Source organism: Pogoniulus pusillus, chromosome 15 (assembly GCF_015220805.1).
Source record: "Pogoniulus pusillus isolate bPogPus1 chromosome 15, bPogPus1.pri, whole genome shotgun sequence".
Classification (NCBI taxonomy): domain Eukaryota; kingdom Metazoa; phylum Chordata; class Aves; order Piciformes; family Lybiidae; genus Pogoniulus; species Pogoniulus pusillus.
The window spans coordinates 17,391,800-17,412,747 of record NC_087278.1 but is presented as its reverse complement, the minus strand read 5'-3'; the positions used below and the strand labels follow the sequence as shown (position 1 = coordinate 17,412,747).

Here is a 20,948-nt window from a genome sequence, read left to right as displayed (position 1 = left end):
CAGAAGGCTTTAAGGAGATATTATAGTAGCCTTTCAGTATCTGAAGGGGGCCTACAGGAAGGCCCGGGAGGGATTATTTACAAGGTTTTGTAATGACAAGATGAGGGGTAATGGGTTTAAACTGTAAAAGGGAAGATTTAAAGAGCCCTTTCCTCTAGTTTACAGTGAGGGTGGTGAGACACTGGAACAGGTTGCCCAGGGAGGTTGTGGATGCTCCTTTTCTGGAGGTGTTCAAGGCCAGATCAGATGAGGCCTTGAGTGACCTGTTTTAGTGAGAGGTGTCCCTGCCTATGGCAAGGGGTTGAAACTGGATATCTTTGAGGTCCCTTCCAACCTAAACCATTATATGATTATCTGAATCTTTAGGCAGTTCAGTGTCTCTGAAAATTGTGGCTGCATGCCACTTTATAAAAGAAGACAGAAGTTTCTAGCTTTGGTAACTGAATGTTTTTCACAGTGCTCAGGTATTTTATTCTTTTATATTGAGTGAAAAAAACAACATTAAAGAGCTTCTTACTGGACTTTTATCTCTGGTAGCAGTTGTAAAAGCTCTGGAAATAAAGTGTAAGTTTGGCGGTTACATCACAATTGTGTCTGAACATAAATATCAAAACAAAAAACAGTTCTCTTTGCAATTTCCCCTAAGAAAAGACCTTTCATCTCAAAGAATACCTTGTCATTAGGCTCATGGTCTGCAATAGCTCCTTGAATATAATACACCAGAGAATCAATCAAGCCGACACATTCTCTCATTTTTTTTCTTCCTTCTGGGCCAGCAGAGCTCATGTTTCTGTGCAGGAAGGAAAAAGTTGGTGAGATTTAGTCAAAGATGTTTACTTGTGACCCTCTGACAAACTTTTCCAGCTAAACCTTAACAATACTGAAGCTAAGGTTGACTGCTTCCTTTTTTCAGTGCTGTAAGATAATCTGAGCCTCGACTAAGTAAAATTCCCCAGACACAATACTCAAAAACCTTCAAACTTCTGTGTTTGGCAGGATAAGGTAAGATGTGACACAGATCTCAAGGCTGAAGATTTTAAACCCTTTTTAAACAGTAAAACAAATTTCTATTTTACTTACGTTTTTAATATTTAGGACAGTAGTTACATTAAACAAAAAAAGTCCAAGGAAATATACTAATAAATATTTCTGTGCACACAAATGTCCTTTAGCACTTACACCAAAACAGTTCGTGACCTAAGAAGATCCATCAACATGCACGTAGTGTGAGAGTTTTAGAAACATTTTACATTAACAAGCTAAATAAGTGAGGTCAGTTATGCAGCCAAATTCACAGGGCAATCCATGTGGAAATGCTCTGAGGGGTGCTGGCAGGCAGGGGGGGATGTGAATGCAGCTAAGCTGATAGCTTAGGGCAGCTGCCTGGTACCAGCACAGAGTGAGAATCTGAGAAGAAGAATCGTGATGCGGCTGCCACTGCCATCACTGCCAGACCAGCAGTGCAACACAAGAAAGAAAAAAAGAGACATCATACTCATCTGACTGCCAGCTTCCCAGAGAAACTGCTGGCATCTAAGCAGAAACGACTGAAGCCACTAGAAGTCACTCAGAATGAAAGGCCTTCTGTGATGCCTCCTGCTGTTCTACCACAGTTTCAGCACTGCTCTGCACAGCTTCTGCATCCTCCAGACCAAAGGAAGCCAGTATTTTCCTTGCTTTTCAAGTAATGTTTTCTATGCTTTGTGGTAACCCAAGTACAATTTGAAAATTAATTACAAAAGTGATTCAAAAACCCTTCAAAAGACAAACACACATGTCCTGCTCAAAGTCTGGCTCTAAATAAGCTGCTGATTTGCAGGTAAGTAACAACACTTACAGTTTTGGGGTGTAATTATTTTTACAACTGAACAAACTCTGAATGGTGGAATTCTGGAATTATAAACATAGGCATCATTATTTTGGACTCCTGCAGCTCTGCTGGCCATGCAATATCAAGTTCCATCTCCTTTGTTTGAAATAACATTGAATATAACCCAACCTTAGCATTCATCACAGAGAGGGACATGTTCCTTCACATACTTTCAGGGTGTTTATTTTGCACTTTTACTTTACCAACTGGAAATTACGATGGTTTAAAATGCTATTAATGACAAAGGCAGTAAGGTACAGCTTTAAACTTTCCTGTGGGTTATGACTGTAAAATTAATACAGCATTTTTACAGTAAATGCAGTTCTGTTTATTTCCCCTGGCAAGTACATATCCATATTAAATACTAATGCACTGTAATGATAGTTGTACCTTAGGTCATGCTGTTAACAGTATCCCTACTTGTGAGTTCACTCCCTCATGAAATTATATCAAAGAATCAATATTTGGATTCCTCAACATAATCTATTATAGACATCACTTTGGAATATAATTTCATCTATATATGTCACACTTTCATATGTTTATGGTTATGATGATGGAAATTTACATGTTACAGCCCTCCAAGCACATAGCAGAAATAGTTTCAGAGGCACGCAGACTAAAAACACTATTAAAAGATAAGTGTGGAATTTCGCTTGCCAAAGACACTTCAGCTGATAGAGCATTTCATTATTTCATTTTGTCACAGTACATTATTCTAAAAAATTCTTGCACTTTTGACAACTAGGATCATGCTCAATGGCTATGCAAAGATAGGCCATCACCTGGTTCTGCTATCTAGCATGAACATGGTGGGGTACATAGCTTTATAGCTCAGAAGGAAGAGAACAGCCTGGATCAGAGGTCCTGGCCCATTTTGCAAAAGAAATAAGTGACTGAACTCTTTATCATGACCTGATGCTCTACTGTTCATAGAATCATAGAAGCATTCATCTTATCTTCCCAAGATTTGACAACTGATATGCCTCCCTCTCAGTTCAGGAGTTGGAGTGTCTCGTAGTGGAGCTCCTAAAAGTTTTGAAATACTTAGTGCTTGGGCAACTGCCAGGGTTGGTCTGGCCCTGTCCCGTGGCAGCTTACATGGTGAGACTTCAGCGCTGCTCAGAAATCTGCACGTCTGCCATGTATTTTGCTTTACTTGCATTTAATCTAAAGCACACTGAGAAAAATACATCCATGTTAAAAAAATCTGCTGTTGTCATGACCAAGAGTCTTCTTGTAGAAAAACAGTTCTGCTACCCAATTAATGACATCTATACCCTGTGTTTGTATTCAATGGTTTGGAGAATGCAGCATGCAGAGAATACAGCCTTAGGGAGATTGCTGCTTGTAGGGATGCTCTCTTTTAAGTGATTCAGAACTTACACTTTTTCATCACTTTATTAAAAATCTTTAACTTCAGCCAGGCTTAAATATGAAAATTCTGGTGACATGTCCAAACTATACCAGATACTAATAGGGATGTATCATATCTATGTATGTGCCTCACTTCTCACATCCCATATTTGCTGCCTCTGTTCTCTCTTGCACACATGCACAGTGTAAACCTTACCTGTAACTAAACCAGCCACTTAACTCACGTTCTTGCGTTTGTGGAGGATCAGCTAATTCCCTACCAAGAAATGGTCTTTTGATTCACATATGTGAGGTAAATACAAAGAAATATAACATAGTAAAATCAAGTGTGATTTTGAAAGAAATGGAATGATAACATATGTTCAGTTAGATTGCAAATAGCAACAAATGAAAGGGATACTCCCTTTAAGACAGCACTGAGTCATATGCTGCCTATGTTGGAAATATTTTTTGTACTGCTGTGAATGATCCTCATGCCTGATAAGGGCTAAGTCTGCTTAAAATGGGCAATTACATGATAACAGTTTCCTAAAGTAGTTCAGGAAATCCTATTCCCTTCATGATTTAAACAACTGAAAAATGCATCAGGGAGGGAAAAGTATCCAAGGATCTATCCACCAACTACCAGGCACCAAGCTGCAAGCTGCTTGCTGGAAATAAAGAAATTCCTTCAAGGAACTGGGGGAGAAGATAAACTGAAAAGGAGACAAGAGAAGATAAGAATGGATGGCAATAAACTTAAAGGAATGGTAATGTTATGCAAGAGGCCATGGTTCAAAGACTTGTTATTATCAGTTACTCTAGATTTTGTCTTGCAAGCTTCATTACGAAATTGACCTGCTATTACTCTTTCTACCACAGAGAGTTTTAGCTTCAATTCCCTACAGAGCAAATGGAAATAGATGTTTGTTCAGTGATACTACTTCATCCATCTGCAGGTTGCCACTGTCCTTTTGTGCCATTCTGTATTTCACAAAACTTAAAATAAGAGTTGGGACAGACAAAGCACAAAAAAGGAGTGTTACTTTTATTGTCTGGGGAACTAGGAACAGAGAGGTTAGCAAACTTCTGGAGATAGCTATATAGGAATTTGTGAAGAATCAGTATAAATAGGGCCACAGGATGCCTCAGTTAAAGAGCAATTAAACAGGGCTTTCTTATGAAATATAGCAGTTATAGCAACACTTAACTGAAATGCTTTGGAGGAGGAAATGTGATCATTAAATATGTCTTGAAAAGTTCACCATTGCAGAGCTTTTGGGAACAGGTATTTGAGGTAAAAATAGAACAAGATCATTATGTGCTTTCAAGATACAGTACAGCCTTCTCCTAAGCCTTCCTTTTAATGAGAGGAAAAGCCATGCCAGAAATTCCATTATGTATATAAATAAGATTCAAAAACATGTATTCTGCATGCTGCTAGCATCTTACTTTAGCAGACTGAAAGATGGGATATGGAGAAGGAGGCTAACTATTTTGAGACTCCCATTCATTTGTACTGGAACTGGAAACAGACCTCTTATGTGTAGGACTTTTTCAAACCAAGAAAAAGTAACTACCTTCAAAATCCAACAATACTTTCTGCAGAAGTCTGCAAACTCCTCTAGAGAGTTTAATACATCGATTTTGCATGTTCATCTTGTTGTCAGGCAACCAGTGAGGTCTTTTGATTTGTCTTACTTTGCCTGTTCAGAACACAGTGCTTTTTGTCATAGTTCAAGACTGAACAATACCATTAATTATTTTAATGGCTAGTGAATAACTGTGTGATGTACACAGTTTCTTTTTATGCTGTTAATTTTTTTGATCTGAAATTTCTGTAAAACTGTGTCAGAAGCAAATCTTCTAGAGAAATTCTGGATCTAGAGAATTGAATTAACAAATGCTGATGTTAGACATCAGGCTTCCTTAACAGTGACTTCTACAGGCAGCTGAGATTCAGGACTCTACAGTACTTCTGGCAATAACTGGTTATCAGAATGGAAGAATTCTGGCCATTCACTTATTCCAGTCTTAGTATGTGCAGTATTATTTCCTAGGTGTGAATTTGCTTCTTCTGAAATTCCATTGAAGAGGATGAAGAGAACTTTTATTTATTAGTCACTGTGTAGCACACCACATATGCCCCTATCAGATGACAGTGCTAGATTTTGACTGTGAGTGTCCCTTTCAGTCAGGATGTGCATGTAGATTTAAAAAAAGTTTTGCCATTGTCCTGCAGCAGAGTACTACACTACACATCAAAGTGTAGTGATCACACTTCAAAGTACTATTTTTATCCCCTAGTAGAAGCTGCAGGCTGTAGACTTTGTAAGTGCGTGCAACAAAGTGTTAGTGTTACAAAACAGAAGACTAATCACAGATTTATATTCTGGCAAACATATATTCTTTAAATACTTTTATTAGTAATATCATTACCTTGGTGGATAAGTTTTTCACTGTTTGGAGTGCTCTTCTTTACAGTATTTCTTTGTGCAGAGATTTGTTGTTGTTTTGGGGGGTTTTTGTTTTGTTTTTAATTAATACATAGAGAAGGAATACTTTAAGACACCTAATTTCAAAGGTGTGCTAATTTCCAATAAGGAGATGCAAAGTGATTAATCTTAACTCAACACTGGTCAGGCCACACCTTGAGTACTGTGTCCAGTTCTGGGCTCCTCAATTCAAGAGAGATGTTTAGGTGCTGGGATGTGTCCAGAGAAGGGTGACGAAGCTGGTGAGGGGCCTGGAACACAAACCCTATGAGGAGAGGCTGAGGGAGCTGAGGTTGTTTAGCCTAGAGAAGAGGAGGCTCAGGGGGGACCTCATTGCTGTCTGCAACTACTTGATGGGAGGTTGTAGCCAGGTGGGGGTTGGTTTCTTCTCCCAGACAACCAGCGACAGAACAAGGGGACACAGTCTCAAGTTGTGCCAGGGGAAGTATAGCCTGGATATTAGGAGGAAGTTCTTCACAGAGAGAGTGATTTGCCATCAAAATGGGCTGCCCAGGAAGGTGGTGGAGTCGCCATCCCTGGAGGTGTTCAAGCAAAGACTGGATGAGGCACTTAGTGCCATGGTCTAGTTGACTGGATAGGGCTGGGGTATAGGTTGGACTGGATGATCTTGGAGGTCTCTTCCAAACTGGTTGATTCTATGATTCTATGATTAACAATTTCAGATATTTGGCCTACACAAACATGCTAAGCCTCACAAAAAAAAACTATTCTCTGATAGAAAATATTTTGGCAATCCTGTAGATCAACTTTACCTGTGAATTTTCAAGCCCTTCTTGTTCCAATTATAATTTTCAGAGTTCAAGCTTTTAAAAATGAGGAGGACTAGAACACGAACATTGTATTTTTAAAATAGGTAGGGTATTCTTGAGCATCTAGGCAAGGCCAGTTTGAGGGACTTTGCACTGAGGCTACAGAGCTAGCTGCAGCTCTGGAACAGCCCCACTCTCTGTACAGAGTAAAGTATGTTTGGAATTGACTTTTATTTAATTTGAAACAACTCAGCTACTCTTATGCCTTATTTGTCACATGCTAAGTCATGTCAAGTTGCTGCAGTTAGCTCAGAAAAAGTAACGCCATGCTAAAACTGAGAATGATTTTGTGTCCCCAGCAGCCCTCACTTGTAGACAAGAGATGGGTCCAGAATCCAAACACGGGAGAGGAGTAGGTCCTGCCACCACAGACCAACACATCTAAGATGAAGACTGGTTTCTATACAAATGTAGCTTGGGTTAATTGACATGAAAGAACATAACTTGCTTCACTTCATAGATAAGATAACACCTCTAGCATTAGCCAGGAAGATTTTATTACGGGTAGTAAATGTTTCTCTGTATTTGCTTCTGAGCCATCAAAGTAAATATGAGTTAGTTATTACTTAAGAGATGAAGTAGCTAGTGAGGTGACATGAGTTCCTACAGAAAAAAGGTACTTTATCACAGTATTTTGTAGAGCTAACAATTAGTCTTTTGAAACAAGTCACATGGTATTATCAGGTACTGCTGGCACAGTAAATATCCATGCAAAACAGATGCAACTACTCTGCTTTAGGACATGTTAGCAAAGCAGGTATGTGGAAGGAAAAAAAACCTGGGCAGCTTCCCAGCCTCTAAAGTTCTTGTGCTTTATTAAGAAGACTTTAAAACTCAGGTCATGCATTTGTTCTCCTACATGACTCTTTCATTATTTCAAACCATGTCCTTTCATGCATTCTAGAATTTCCAAATCACTGATTTCATGAGAAGTGATTATGGCTGGAGATTAGCTATATAGATTTATCCTAAGGGTCCCTGGAGATGCTTCAGAATGTAACTACTACTTGTGGTTTATATGCCAAGTATTAAAAAAGAATGACCTGGCCACTGCTTATCATATTCTGCTTATTGCCCAAAGGACTAGTCCCATGCCTCATGAACCTGGTAGGACTCAGCAGGTATTACTGCAGCTGAGAAAAAGCTACCCAGCACAAATATCAGAAAATACTGTGGACACATCAATACCTAATTGTGCTGTAAATTAAAATTATTTGCTCAGTCTCTTGGAAGAAAATTCTAGGTACAAAAGCACTTTAATTGTTCCATTGATGGACCTATAACACCAGAACTAATCCTTCAAGTACTTGGTAGTCCAAATGGCACTTACAGAGCTACATAACAGTAAAGCTCAAAGGGTAGAAATTGTGAGAGAAAGCTGCCAACTTTGTGATTCTCATGGGAAAAGCTAACACTCCTGGGTGTGTCTGAACCAAAGATTGCTAAAAAAAACTGTCCACAATGAATTATCTACTGTAAACAGCATTACCACTGCTTGAATGAAACATACTTGATAATAATTTTCTGTTGAGGCTACCCTGAAACAGTGATTACAGAAGACTGTAGTCTCATTTATATAGAAATCAAATTCTCTAAATGAAAGTATGTGATGATAAAATATCCTATGGCTACCTATAAGTGTTTTGGTTAAGGACAACCTGGAAATTGTGTTTCAAAGAAATAAACTACTGCATAACTTGCCTTAGACTAGGTCTCCTCATGGTGCTGCACTGTTATTTTCAACAAACACAATAATAAATCTCTTCTGCCATTCAGAAGTATAGCCACACACCCAAGCTATGTGTAAGTCTTAATTATTTTGAGTTTGTAGAGTAAGCTTATTTTTATATGACTCCAGTAGATAGTTGCCTCTTCTGTTCCATAAACTTTAGAAATTAACATGAAGTAGTTATTGTTTATCAAAAAGGTACTAACAAAGTGGTTATAAACATCTAAGTTAAAGAACTTCACATCTTATGAAAGTGTCACTCTTGTACTTGTCCCAGCATATCATACAACTTTAGAGCTAGACTTTAAATAAAGCTCACCATCCTCTTGAGCACTGGTCTCCCCAAGGGCTACACAAGACAGTCCATTGTGGGGTGGGAATGAAATATTTGTATACCATTAATAAACAAAATAAAAATTTTTAAAAGTGCATTTCAACTTTGTATCATCCTTTTAAATCTCTGAGGCTCTATATGTCTCATAGTGTATAAAATATATTAGTACAGTAGCACATGTATGTAACTTCTAAATAAACATATACTGAGGGAATGTTCTCTGATAGATGTACATGATCAAAAACGTTTGGAAATCACTGCAGTAGAGCCTTAAAAGAAATTTTAAAGACTAACACGTTTAAAGGTTAGTTTTAGCTTTGCTCCAGTGCTAATTTGTAACACCACTGTGACAACCATTTGCTACTACCATCGTCGATCAAGGGCTAGTAATACACATCATACTAACAACTGTTAATGAAGGATCTTTTTGACTTCAGTGCAATTATGCACTGCAATCGGGCCTCTGATTGTATCTTCTATTACAGATATATTTAGTCAAAGGAAGATATAGATGATTTACAAAGAATGATGCTTCTGCTGAATTGAGCACTCATTTTTCTGGTATCAGGCATTTCAAAATATGATCTGTATGAAAACTCTTCTCTTGGAGCCATCAAAGTTCAAAGCAAGAAAGAAAAGAAACATGCAGGTCTGTTTTATCATCATTATTGCTTTGGGTATCTATATACTGAATGCTTACCTCAAGCATCCTGTAGCATTGTAGAAGATATCAGGGTCAGGTAAAGCATTTGACTTTGCATAATCTTGATCTGGCCAGCCCGAGTAAGGGATGAGAACAGCTTCAGTGAGTGTTTGTAGGGCTTCTCTAATCAACAGGTGCTTCAGCTGTTCATTGGAGGACAAATTCCACAACAAACCTGCAATATACAGAATAAAATCAGTGGCAAAGAGACTCCTTCGCAGTTTGAAAGACATGATCTCAAACTGATTAAAGGTAATGAGAGAAGAAGCTTGCTTGGCACTTGATCACAGAATCATAGAATCAACCAGGTTGGAAGAGACTTCCAAGATCATCCAGTCCAACCTATCACCCAGCCCTTTCCAATCAACTAGACCATGGCACTAAGTGCCTCATCCAGTCTTTTTTTTTAATACCTTCAGGGATGGCAACTCTACCAGCTCCCTGCATAGCCTATTTTGATGGCAAATCACTCTCTCTGTGAAGAACTTCCTCCTAACATTCAGCCTATATCCTGAAGAGGAGCAGAAGTGGGTGATGAGATTTCATCAGTCCTGAACTGAGGGCATGGAAATTGGGTAAAAAAAAGAGTCTCAGTATAGGCAGTCTATATCTGGCCAAGAAGCACAGCACTGCCCATCAATGGCAATCACTTTCTCTGTTCCCAAAGCAGTACAAGCTATAGAAAGCTTCACCCACTCTGGACTCCTGGCAAGACTGGTTGCTCTTCCAAGTACCAAGACCAATGAGCAGGAGAATAAAATCACATGCAAAAGGGGTAGACAGGCGGTAGAAAGAGTGAGTTTACATATCTTTGGAAATCTGGAAGACAGGAGATGCATGATACCAAGTTTTTCTAACATTTAATAGCAGAATTCCTCATAGGAGGAAAACCTGTTAAACACTGGTTAGACATTACTGTTCAGACATTTGTCACTATATAAATCATGAAGTAATGCTACACACCTTGTCTACTCAAAGTCTCCACAAAGTAACCCAAATCTCAAGTGTAATCGCAGATAATTGATTAGCTTTGCTTATGTTCTATCCCAGCAGATGACAATCCTTTCTGAAGTACTCTTTCCCCTTGAAAAAGACATGTTTTTCTTGTTTTCACTACAAAGGCATTCATTGTTTCCCCAGTTTGCTGCTCTAAGTTTCACAGACCTCCTCCTCCAAACTCTGGCAGAATTCCTTTCATCTATCTGTTCACAACAAAACAATGTTTTCTTTTGTATCTCCTTACACTTTGAATTTAATTTCAGTTATTGAGAGCAACAGTAAAATCAAAGCAAAAGTCAGAAGCAGCCCAGTCCCTCTTTTGAGATCAGCTCTTCAGCCTCTGAATTAGAAGAGAACAAGAGGAATGTACTTTCCTGAAGGAAAATTAGGCTTAGAAGAAATCAGATATTGCAGTCCAAAGGGTATTGGGTAAGGGAAGCAGGTTAAGACAGAACAGCACAAATACATGGGCACAAAGACAGACTACCTTATTAAAAGGAACAAGTGTGTTTTGAATTATAGACATGCATAGAATTACCAGCATAGAATTTGAGATGTTACTCATGCTGTCAGTTTTCTAATAAGAATCCTACCATTACCAAAAGACTCTGTCTTACTGTGCTCAGAAGGATTCTTTAGTGGCATTCTGGGTGTGGATGAATTTGTTCACACTACAAAATATCTTTAGGAGTGTGCTTTTTTAGCTATGCAAAAAAATTCATTCATGGGGCATAGTTTTCCCTTAGACAAGTATTGAGAAAATGGGTGGTGGCTCTTTATGTTTGTATTTGTTTTAATGATAGTTCTATTTGTGCTGCAATCCTCCCTGCAGCAAAGACTTTCTTTCACTACTTAGATTTATACTGCATGATAACAAGATCAAGAGGTTAGATATCCCCTGGAGGCTGATCTGGTTTACCTTCAAAACTCTGGGGCTTTTTCATGCCATAGGGCATTTACTTTCAGTTTCTCAATACACTTTTGAAACAGCACAAAATGCCATTCCTGTCTTGGCTCCTGTATTGTCTCAAGAGACATCCTCTTCTACTACTTATTCCTTTTCCAAGTGATTTGCATAAGCTTTGTATGCTGAATAAAGGACAGGGTCTATGGTTCCTGTACTTCACTTGTATCAATGATTTTATGAAGCTTGCAAATTCAGTCAATGTGATCTTGAGGAGGTCTCATTCCCCTTGACAAGAAATTTCACAGAGAAACTGGGTAACTATTTTCTAAGCAGGGCTATTGGGTAAAGTGATCCATCCATAGAAGCTTTTAAACCATTGTCAAAAGCACAATGCGGGTGTACTGGGTTGGTGCTTTTTGTGTGCTCTCCTGGAAGGCACAGACCGTGAGGCAGGACACAGCACTTGCTACAATCAGCATTTATCTCCATACACTTCCATTTCTTTCAGTCTTTTCATAGGATGATAAAAGATACACTGCATGGCAATGCTCAGACTGTATTACTCAGCCTAGGTCTTGAAGAAAACAAGGCCATCAAAATGGCAATTATTTCTATTAATATGGATAGTACTAATGCAGTGAGCTTTAAAAATAAGATGTACTTATCTCATGTGCACAAGTATTAGATCTTATTTCTGACAGATAATTAAGTATGGTACGAGAAAACTTCTGTGTTTTGCAGTATTAACTTTTTTTTCTCCAGCAACCTTCTTATCTTTCTGTGTGGTATTTTGGTACACTTTCTACACAGCAGTAGAAAAAAAATCTGCTGAGCTTGGACAGCTTTATAAACAACTATCACATGCATTTGATCCTTGTCTTTTTGATCCAGGAGTCTTTTCAACAGAATTCTGTGTAGTGTTACCAGATATCAAGACACTTTACAAATCTTTTATGAGGGAAGACATTCAGCTAATTGTCATATCATACACTTGAATTCTGTAAATTCTGGAAAGACAGATGGGCTTCCCACATGGACCAGGTAGAAGACCAAAGGTTCTGTATTAACTTTTCTTGGAAGTGTTACAGCACTGCAATGTGATTGAATGTACATTTGTGATACTCCACTAGTCCCGTAGGAAGGCCAAGATAATGCAATAGAAGAAACAAAACTTACATGTGAGCTATTGATCAGAGCAAGAGAAACTGTTGCTCAGCAGGCTTTAACCATTTTGGCAGAAAGACACTCAGAGGTTTGCAATGTTCCAGAAAAAACATGTTGCACCCCTTCTTGGGTTACACAGTCAATCTGCACAGGACAGTAAATCCAGTATTTCCAATGTACTACTGCACATTCAGGATCACCTGGAAGCACTGACCTTAGCAAGCATACACTTAACAGTGACCGTCTCCTTCCTATCTGCAGCCTACTTCTTGCCTCCTTTTGAAACATGGGCTGGGAAAGAAAGCAGTTGGAAGCAAAGTTAATATTCTCACAGAAATTTATTTAGCTAGCTGCCCTTTGTCCTATAGGCTGCTTGCAGCTGCTAGGGAGCTGAAGGAAATGCTCAAGTGATGGCAAAATATATGCCCTGGTGTCAGTTTCACCAAGGGATCCAGTGATTCACTGCTTCCCTCAATGGTAGCACTGAGAAACAACACACTGTACCAGAAGTTACTAAGTGATGTAATTCTGTGTCTGATGAATGTGAAAAACTTTAAAACATTTTAATGTTGCAGAGCTGTAGAACTGAGCCAAAACAGCCAACAATGCAAAGCTTTTGTTCTCCAGCTTAGGGAGTATAGTATTTCAAATACTTAAAAGAATGCAGAATTACTGAAGGTCTCAACATGCCTTTGCTTCAAGGCAGGGCTGCTTGACACCTTCTGTACTTTTTCAGGCACTGTTACTTTAATAGCTTGTGCTCCTTGTATCTTTAAGGATCACTTCAAACAAATCCCAGTCATTTATTCATAATGTTGCCTTCTATTTATAGAATAGAACTCTGTTCTTCCTTTGCATGCTAGCTAAAATGAATGTTTGTTACAAGCAGCTGACTTCCTGGAGACACACAAGTGGTCAAACAGGAGAGCACAGATGAACTGGTTAGTATTTCTTAACTGGCTGCTGCAACCCCAACAGGTTTCTTTGGGAGTAATGGTGGGTATTTCCTCCCACCATCCCTTCTGCTGCATTGATGTTCAACAAGAGGTGTAATATAGGACTACAGATCCAAAGGAATCCTCCTTCAAAATTGTGATGGGCCCTACTAATTTTTAGCAGTTCTTCCTCAAGGACACTGGAAATAAAATTATGAGAATGTTAAGCCCTATAATGACTGAATCCATAACACAGGTGTGCTAGTTTGAGGCTAACTGGAATATTTTAATGAGAAAAATTAGATTATAGGCTGTGAAAAGAAAACAATGGTGGCATCTGCTTCACTTACAAGCTTGCTGAGATGTATAAAAGCAAGGACACAAACATAGATAGGACAGAGTGCATGTCTCTCTGTTGGAGTGTGTGTTTCTCTTCTGCTTGGATCTATGTAACTAATCCTTCTGCTTCTAACCCCCCTTGCTGATTCTCACAGCTCACGTTGACCATAAGGCAGACTCTGACATAAGGTAGAGGGGTGGAAAGAAAGTGGAAGGGTGGTTGGGAGTCCCTCCTGGGGACTCTGATTTCTAGGAGTGTTGTGTTTCTGTATTACTTTTAACTTGCATATTTCTGCATATAGCTGTATTTGTTTGTGATATATTGTAAATATCTGCTTGTGTATTATGCTCTGCTGTGAATATAATGCTTCATTTCTTAACTTCAGGCTGTCTGAGTCTAGCCTGTGTGATTTCATAAGAGTGCATGGGCAGGTAACTCCCAAACAATCACATGTTTATTTTGGTGCTTGTAAGTGGGGCTAATTAAATTTGATTGATTGCTAATTAAGCCTGGAAGTTAAAATGAAGTTCTTTTACATAATTTGGGTGGTGACCTGGCCAGTTTTCCTCTTTTGCCTCCACCGTTATATTGTTGACAAGCTTGGTTCCCTTCTGTTTGATTCATTGTGGAGAAAGATTCAAGGAATGTTTCTGGATTTCGGAGAGTATCTTCTCAGCTGGGTCAGCTTTAATATTACTGAAAGTGTTACCAACTCTGTTTTTAAGTCAGGAAAACTGTGCAATTTATTCAACATCCCCGATGACAGTAATTCTGTCCAAAACTGAGCTGCCAGACCCCTGTACCAAGTTCTACACATGTAATACAGTGGTATATTTATCATGTGTGAACTTAGCTCTAATAATTCTGGTTTTACAACTAACAGTAGCACTGTGCATGAAAAATTAGACTGTGGCTGCTTTAAGAAAACGAAAGAGAAAATTTCCTCACAAACTGAGTTAGAGATAAGGTCTGGAGAGTAAGAGGGGGCTGCCATGTCTACCGCTACAGCTCCTCCTGCAGGTAGTCGGACAACTGCCAAAGTCTCAGTTGTTGACAATAATGTGGCAGGCAGACAAAGACCAGGTCCAGCTGTCCAAGTCTCTGCTGTTTCTTCACCTAGTTCACAGTTTGAAAAGGAATTATTTACCACCACCCTCTGGGTGCAGCCTGTCAGGAAGTTCCTACTCACCATACAACCCTCTGATTTAGACAACAGCACATCAATTTCTCTAGCAGCAGACTGTGAAGAACCATATCAAAAGCCTTGAAGAAATTCAAATCAACAATGTCTACCGCTGGCTTCATATCAAGCTTCTTCCAGTTTTCTGAGGCATTTCCTGATCTCCATGATTTATCAAATATTATGAAAAGCAGCCTCACAATGACATCAGCCAGCTCGGTATGTCAGTCCACCAATTTGTAAGATCAAGCTCTTGTAACAGTTCACTAACCACATTTTCCTTCACTGCTGGTGGGTCTGCATTTGCATCAAACTGGATTTTTGTTCCCAAGGCCTGAGGCACAACAGTGCTAATAAAGACTGAGGTGAACCAAGTGTTGAGAATCTCCACCTTTTCAATGTTGATGGTGACTAATTCACCTCTCCTGTTTAACAGTGGGCCAATATTCTATTTCTGCTTGTTTACATACCTGAAGAACCCTTGTAAATTTTAACATCTCTGGCCATTTTTGATTCAAGCTAAGCTTTTACTTTTCTGTCTGTATCTGCACACCCTGACAATGCAGGTATTCATCTGCTTTTTCATTTCTGGTATGCTTCTCTTTTGGTTTTGAGCAGACTCAGAAGCTCAAAGTTAAGCCAAGGGTGTCTCTTCTGTCTACATCCCCTTTACTTGTGATGAGCTGGTTTTGTGCTTCCAGGAGAGCATTCTTGAACAACTCCCAGCACTGGCTAGCTCCTTTATCCTCCATAGAAGTTTGTCATGGAATCCTTCCCATCTGGGCTTTGAGTGAGCTGAAGTTTGCTCTTCTACAACCTAAAACTTTTGTCTTAGCATTGGCCTTTGGTGTGTTCAGCAAGATCCCAAACTCCACAATATTGTAATCACTGCAGCCAAGGCAGTGTATTAACTAACTGAGATAATACAGGTTTTCTGTGTGTCTCATTCCTGTTTGGCATATCTAACATTTGTATGAAGTAGTCCTCTGCACATTCCAGGAGAACACAGACTCAAGTGTAAACAGCTACAAGTGACAGTGCTCAGAGTCAACATTTGGGGCAGTACGGTCTGTGAGGAGTAGGACAAATACTTTTGATCCACAGCACCTGGCAATTCCGAAAGACAGTCTTCACAAAGAAGCTCCCAGTATGCATTTGCAGCATAGTGTCAAAAGTCAGGGCTGAGCTTCTGTGTAAGCAGCAGGTATTAATTGATCAAAAGTATCTCTGGAACTGACTTCTCTGGTCACTATTCACCAAAATGGTGCTAAAGAATTTCCAACCTGGCACCTCACTTTCTTTCTGGAATATTCCAAACTTTAAGTTTCTTGGAAACAAATAGATTCATGCAGTTTCTGAAGAAGCTTTAAGAGAGAAAGTGGAAGTTCCTGACATTTTACTGTCTTAAAGATGGGTCTTGAGTAAGGACCTTGGAATTTCATCTCAATGCAATACTTAGAATAGGTGACAATGTTCTTGTGTATAGTCACTAAACATTGGCCTAAGTAAACAATCACGTAACTCCCAGAGAAAGCTTGTGTGCAACTTAAAGCACTCCATGGTTGACTGCACAGAAAACAAACATTACCTGTTATTTGCTTTTTAGTCTCCACATCCTTGGTATGTCGGAGTAAGTGGAGCAAGAGAGGTATCCCTTTCTGCTCTGACACTTCCAGTTTGTTGTCATTGTCCTCAAACACCAAGTTTCTCAGAGCACCACACGCTGCCCGCTGAATGTCCTCATTCTGAACATCAAGAAGATGTAAAAGTTTGGGAATACCTCCAAGTAAGAAAACCTGTGTGAGAACCAAAACATGGCAGAGAATAGTTAGATACTTTTAGGTTACAATCTCTATCCCCCCCTGCAAAAAGCCTTTAAGTAGAGTCTTTTTTTCATTTGCTCCTATTTGGAAGACTTGATCATTAATCATTTGGACATGACTCTTAAATTCTGCGTTTTTCATCAGTCATAGTTAAAATCCGCAACTAAGGGAGGCATCATATTTTAAAAATTAATGCAAACTTAAAGGCTAAAAAGGGGAATCAAGACAACACCAAGATAAGTCTGATGGGCAACAAACAGAAAAACTCATATGGATACATGGTACAGACAAGAAAATAATAAACTGCTACAATTTTAACTCCTTCACTCATCTATTTATTCTACCAGGAAGTTGCCTGAGACAGATTTGAATAACAAACCACCTTCAAACATTCAGTTCTGAAGATCTGCCCTCATCCTGAAGTTAAGACTGCTAACTGTACTGGTGCATTTTTACAAAAGGAGACACGGGTCTACCTTGAAGAAAATTAAAACTACCAAAGGACTAAGGGGTGTTAGGCTGTTGATGAACTGGAATGCATATACATGAAGAGGGTGTTAAGGCTGAGATTATGTATGAGTAACACTGAGAATAACACAAAACAGAGCAGGTGTTAAGAATTTTTTTTAATGGTTGAAATAAACAACCACCTTTCACGTGAATGTACAGAACTGCTCAAAGGGAGAATCAGAATTGTGTTCAATAGTGATGTTTAACAAAAAAGGAAGAAAACAGCATTTTTAACGTGACCTTTCAAAAAACTCTTATGAGACTAAAACGGCTTTTGTAAGAAACTTAACAAATTTGACTGATCCAAACAATTTGTTAATGCATTTGTGCAATCCCAGAAAGTCCTTATCGATTTGGCTAATCCATGTACTATATTAATGCATTTGTGCAGTCCTAGAAAACCCAGAAGATTGGGTAAGCTTGCACTGTACTCCCAGGGTTTTCATTTGTGGGGTACTTCAGTACCCATGCCTTATTTCTGTAAGCATGCCAGTGAAAAACAAGAGATGGAAGCAATTATGTTGATAAAAAGTCCATATACTATGACTTATCAAGACTGAAAGAACTATGTTTATTTGGCCTGAAAAAAAGCGAATTAAGTGGGTATGTACTTAGCAGTCTTAACATATATGAAATGCTTTTATCTAGGGGACAGAAAAGTGAACATGTTTATCTGTATCCATCAATATAGGATAAAAACTAATCAACTCATTTTGCAAAAGGGAGAGTTCAGTTTTTCCTAAAGTATAACTTCTATGGATTAATTAAAGCTCTTTTGACTGCCTGCAGGAGGTTGTGAAATCCTAATCAATGATTTTCTTTAAAGCTGGTCATAACCATCTGTAATTTACAGACCAACTTTTCACTCGATAGACCAGTGCCATTCCATTAATTTAAAATAATCTGCAACAAAAAGCATCAGCATATTTAGGGAAAATATTCTACATAATCATTCTATGAGGCTTCTTGGACTGACCATTTTGTTTTTTTTCATGTTGGCATACAGTGCTAGACATTATAGTAACTTATCTGCTTTACCTGAATGTACCTGGCATAAACATTAATTACTTACTTTTCTTCTGGCATCTGCTTTCTGGAAGCACTCATGCTGTATGAAAGTCACAGCAGCAAGAATCCTAGGTGTAGATGGTGTACTTTCACTCTTCAGTATGTTCACTGCATGTTCCAGAGTCATCTCCCCTTCTAGGCTCCTTGTAAGTATAGACAGAAGAAATTCAGTGAAGCAAAAGTGGAAAAAAAACCCCCACTGTTTAGGCTGTGCAATTTCTTGCAATACCAGGAGTTTCATATTTGTCAAGTAACTTCATCTCTTCTTATAAAATATTTCCCTTTCCAGTAGTAGCAACAATAAGAAGTTCCAGACAAAGGAAGCCATGCTTCACATTACAAAACCAAAACATTGCTGGATGAAGGACCAAAATCCAAAGAAGGCCATAATCAAATTACAACATCCTTTATGGATCATCAAATACATTGATGCTTTTATCAGTAATGTGAAAATTGATTTTTTGTATTTGTTTTGAACCTACACCTACTCTTTTTCAGCTTATAGCAGCTGTTCTGTTGAAATAGCTGGGCAAACCTTTTTTTCTCTGTTGTGACAAATTAAAAATACCTCTTATTAAATTGAGTAAGTCCATTGCCTCTGACAGGATTAAAAGTATGTATGGCTATTTCCCTCCCAACTTCTAGTATGTTTGCTTGAATGGAAAAAGTGTGTTTGGGAGAGAAAAAAACCCCAAACAAGTGGGGAGAGGATGTGGACAAAACCAAGATGATTTTTGCTTGTGTGTTTTAAAGCCAAGTATTTTGCAGAAGCAGATCCCAGGCAAGCCAGACAGAGACAAGAGGGGTGGTTTGAAAACTACAGCAAAAAAAGTAGTCTTTGGCAATAACTCCTTACTTAAGAGCTACCACATCTAAATTGGTTCACTTGATAGCCACCTGAATAAGTGTACCTAAAATTGGATATTTTGACACAATCACATTTTATGTTAAAACAGGTGTCTGGGAAATAAATTGGCTTAAATTATTTTTTATTTTAACTAAGCAGAAATGATAAATAACAAAAAATGCTCAGAAAAGTAAAATACAAAATGTTTTGGTACTGAGAAATGAAACATTTCTAAAGCAAGTGTTTGTGGACTGCACCAAAAGTCACTCAGTTCTTCAGCTCTAAGATTCTTTGAATAACAGACTGGTAGTGAAAGAGCCTAGAAGTTTAGGCTTTTCCAGAACAGCCTGCAGAGGAGCAAGGTAGACAAACTGGGCAGAAATTAGGCAGATTTCTCACGGGGAATCTTGCTACAAATGCACTGAAATCCAATTATATTGCCCAAAATATGTATGATGAACTTAGTTGCTCCTTCTAACTACACTGCAAATCAACATCTGCTGCTTATTTTTGATAAGGCAGAAGACAATTAATATGCTTGCAAGGACAGAAAAAAAAAAGAACAATTTTGATGCACCTGCTGCAAATGCCTTCATACTGCACTTGCATTTATATTTTCCTTTGGTATAAATTATGTTATTTCTTGTATTCTCCCCTCCTCTGAGTTAGTGTATTGAGCAAATACCTTCCATCCATAGGTGCTGAGGTATGCTTGTGCAAGACAAAGATGAAATGGACAGTGTGTGGAGGATGTCAATGGAGAGGTTAAAACAAAGCAACATTAGACAGAACTGCAGTTAGTGCCCAGGGCTCTGGCAATGCTTATACAGTTTCCTGATTTTCAGAGTTTACTTCAGCCTGATGTTTAAACAAAGTAGCTACTGAAGTTACTTTAAGTTGGATGTACTGATCAGAAACCTACTTAAGAACAATAAGCAACAAAAAAGTCAGATGAAATTTCTTCTTACTTCTAAGTGGAACAGAGTAACAGGCTTTTCAAGCTTGGGTTTTAGTCAGGTTTCTAAAATAAGTAAGGGTTTTGTAATCATATAACATAGGGAGCATGCCTACCTGCCTTGTTAGTAACTGCACTAAATTTGGACTCCTTTGACCAAGCCCTCATATTCTTACTGAGTGGTAGACATCTCTGATGTATTAAATTGTGAGTAATTGTAAGTTAATTCAGTCCTTCTCAGCAGAGAATGACTTTTCAACATTAAGACTGCTATGTGGGGAGCCTCAGGATGCCAAGGATGTCCCACAGAATATCTTTCGTTGGAAGAGACCTCTAAGTTCATCTAGCCCAATCTCTGACCCAGCAGTGCAAAGTCACTCCTAAACCATATCCCTAAGCACCAAGTCCACACTCTGTTCAAAGACTTCTAGGAATGGTGACTCCACCACTGCCCTGGGCAGACCATTCCAATGTTTTATGATCCTTTCAGCAAAGAAAACTCTTCCCAATTGTGCTAGTTTGGAGCTAGCTAGAATGTTTTGGTGAGAAGAACTAGCTTAGAGGCTGTGAAAGGAAACAGTGGTGATGTCTACTTCCCTCAGAAGTCTTGCAAAGGAGTTTGGGAAGGAGAAATTAAAACATTAGATAACACTCTTGCCATTTTTGTCTCACTCTGCCTTGGGCTGCTGACTGAGCTGCGTCTCCCTAACCTCACCTTCCATTTGGTCTAACCCACCTTTACTTCTTAGCCTCTTGGCCGAAACTCTATTCTTCTGGGGTAAGAGAGGGGCAGGGGAAAGGTGCAGGGGTGGTTGAGAGCCCCTCCTGGGGACTCAGGTTTCTGGGAGGGGAGTTGTGTTTCTGTATTACCTTTTACCTTGTATATTTCTGTATATAACTGTA

General features: G+C 38.8%; 1 protein-coding gene across 3 annotated transcripts in view; it reads right to left on the bottom strand.

The window, feature by feature from the left end:
- PKP2 (plakophilin 2) overlaps nt 1-20,948 on the bottom strand; it is a 43,633-nt gene that overhangs the window by 8,561 nt on the left and 14,124 nt on the right. For all 3 annotated transcript variants that reach the window (XM_064155551.1, XM_064155550.1, XM_064155548.1), the window contains exons 4-7: nt 18,248-18,386; nt 16,431-16,638; nt 9,315-9,492; nt 673-790 (exon numbers count right to left, since the gene is read on the bottom strand). In XM_064155551.1, coding sequence (XP_064011621.1) covers nt 673-790; nt 9,315-9,492; nt 16,431-16,638; nt 18,248-18,386 — 643 coding nt within the window. The remainder of the gene's footprint in view (nt 1-672; nt 791-9,314; nt 9,493-16,430; nt 16,639-18,247; nt 18,387-20,948) is intronic.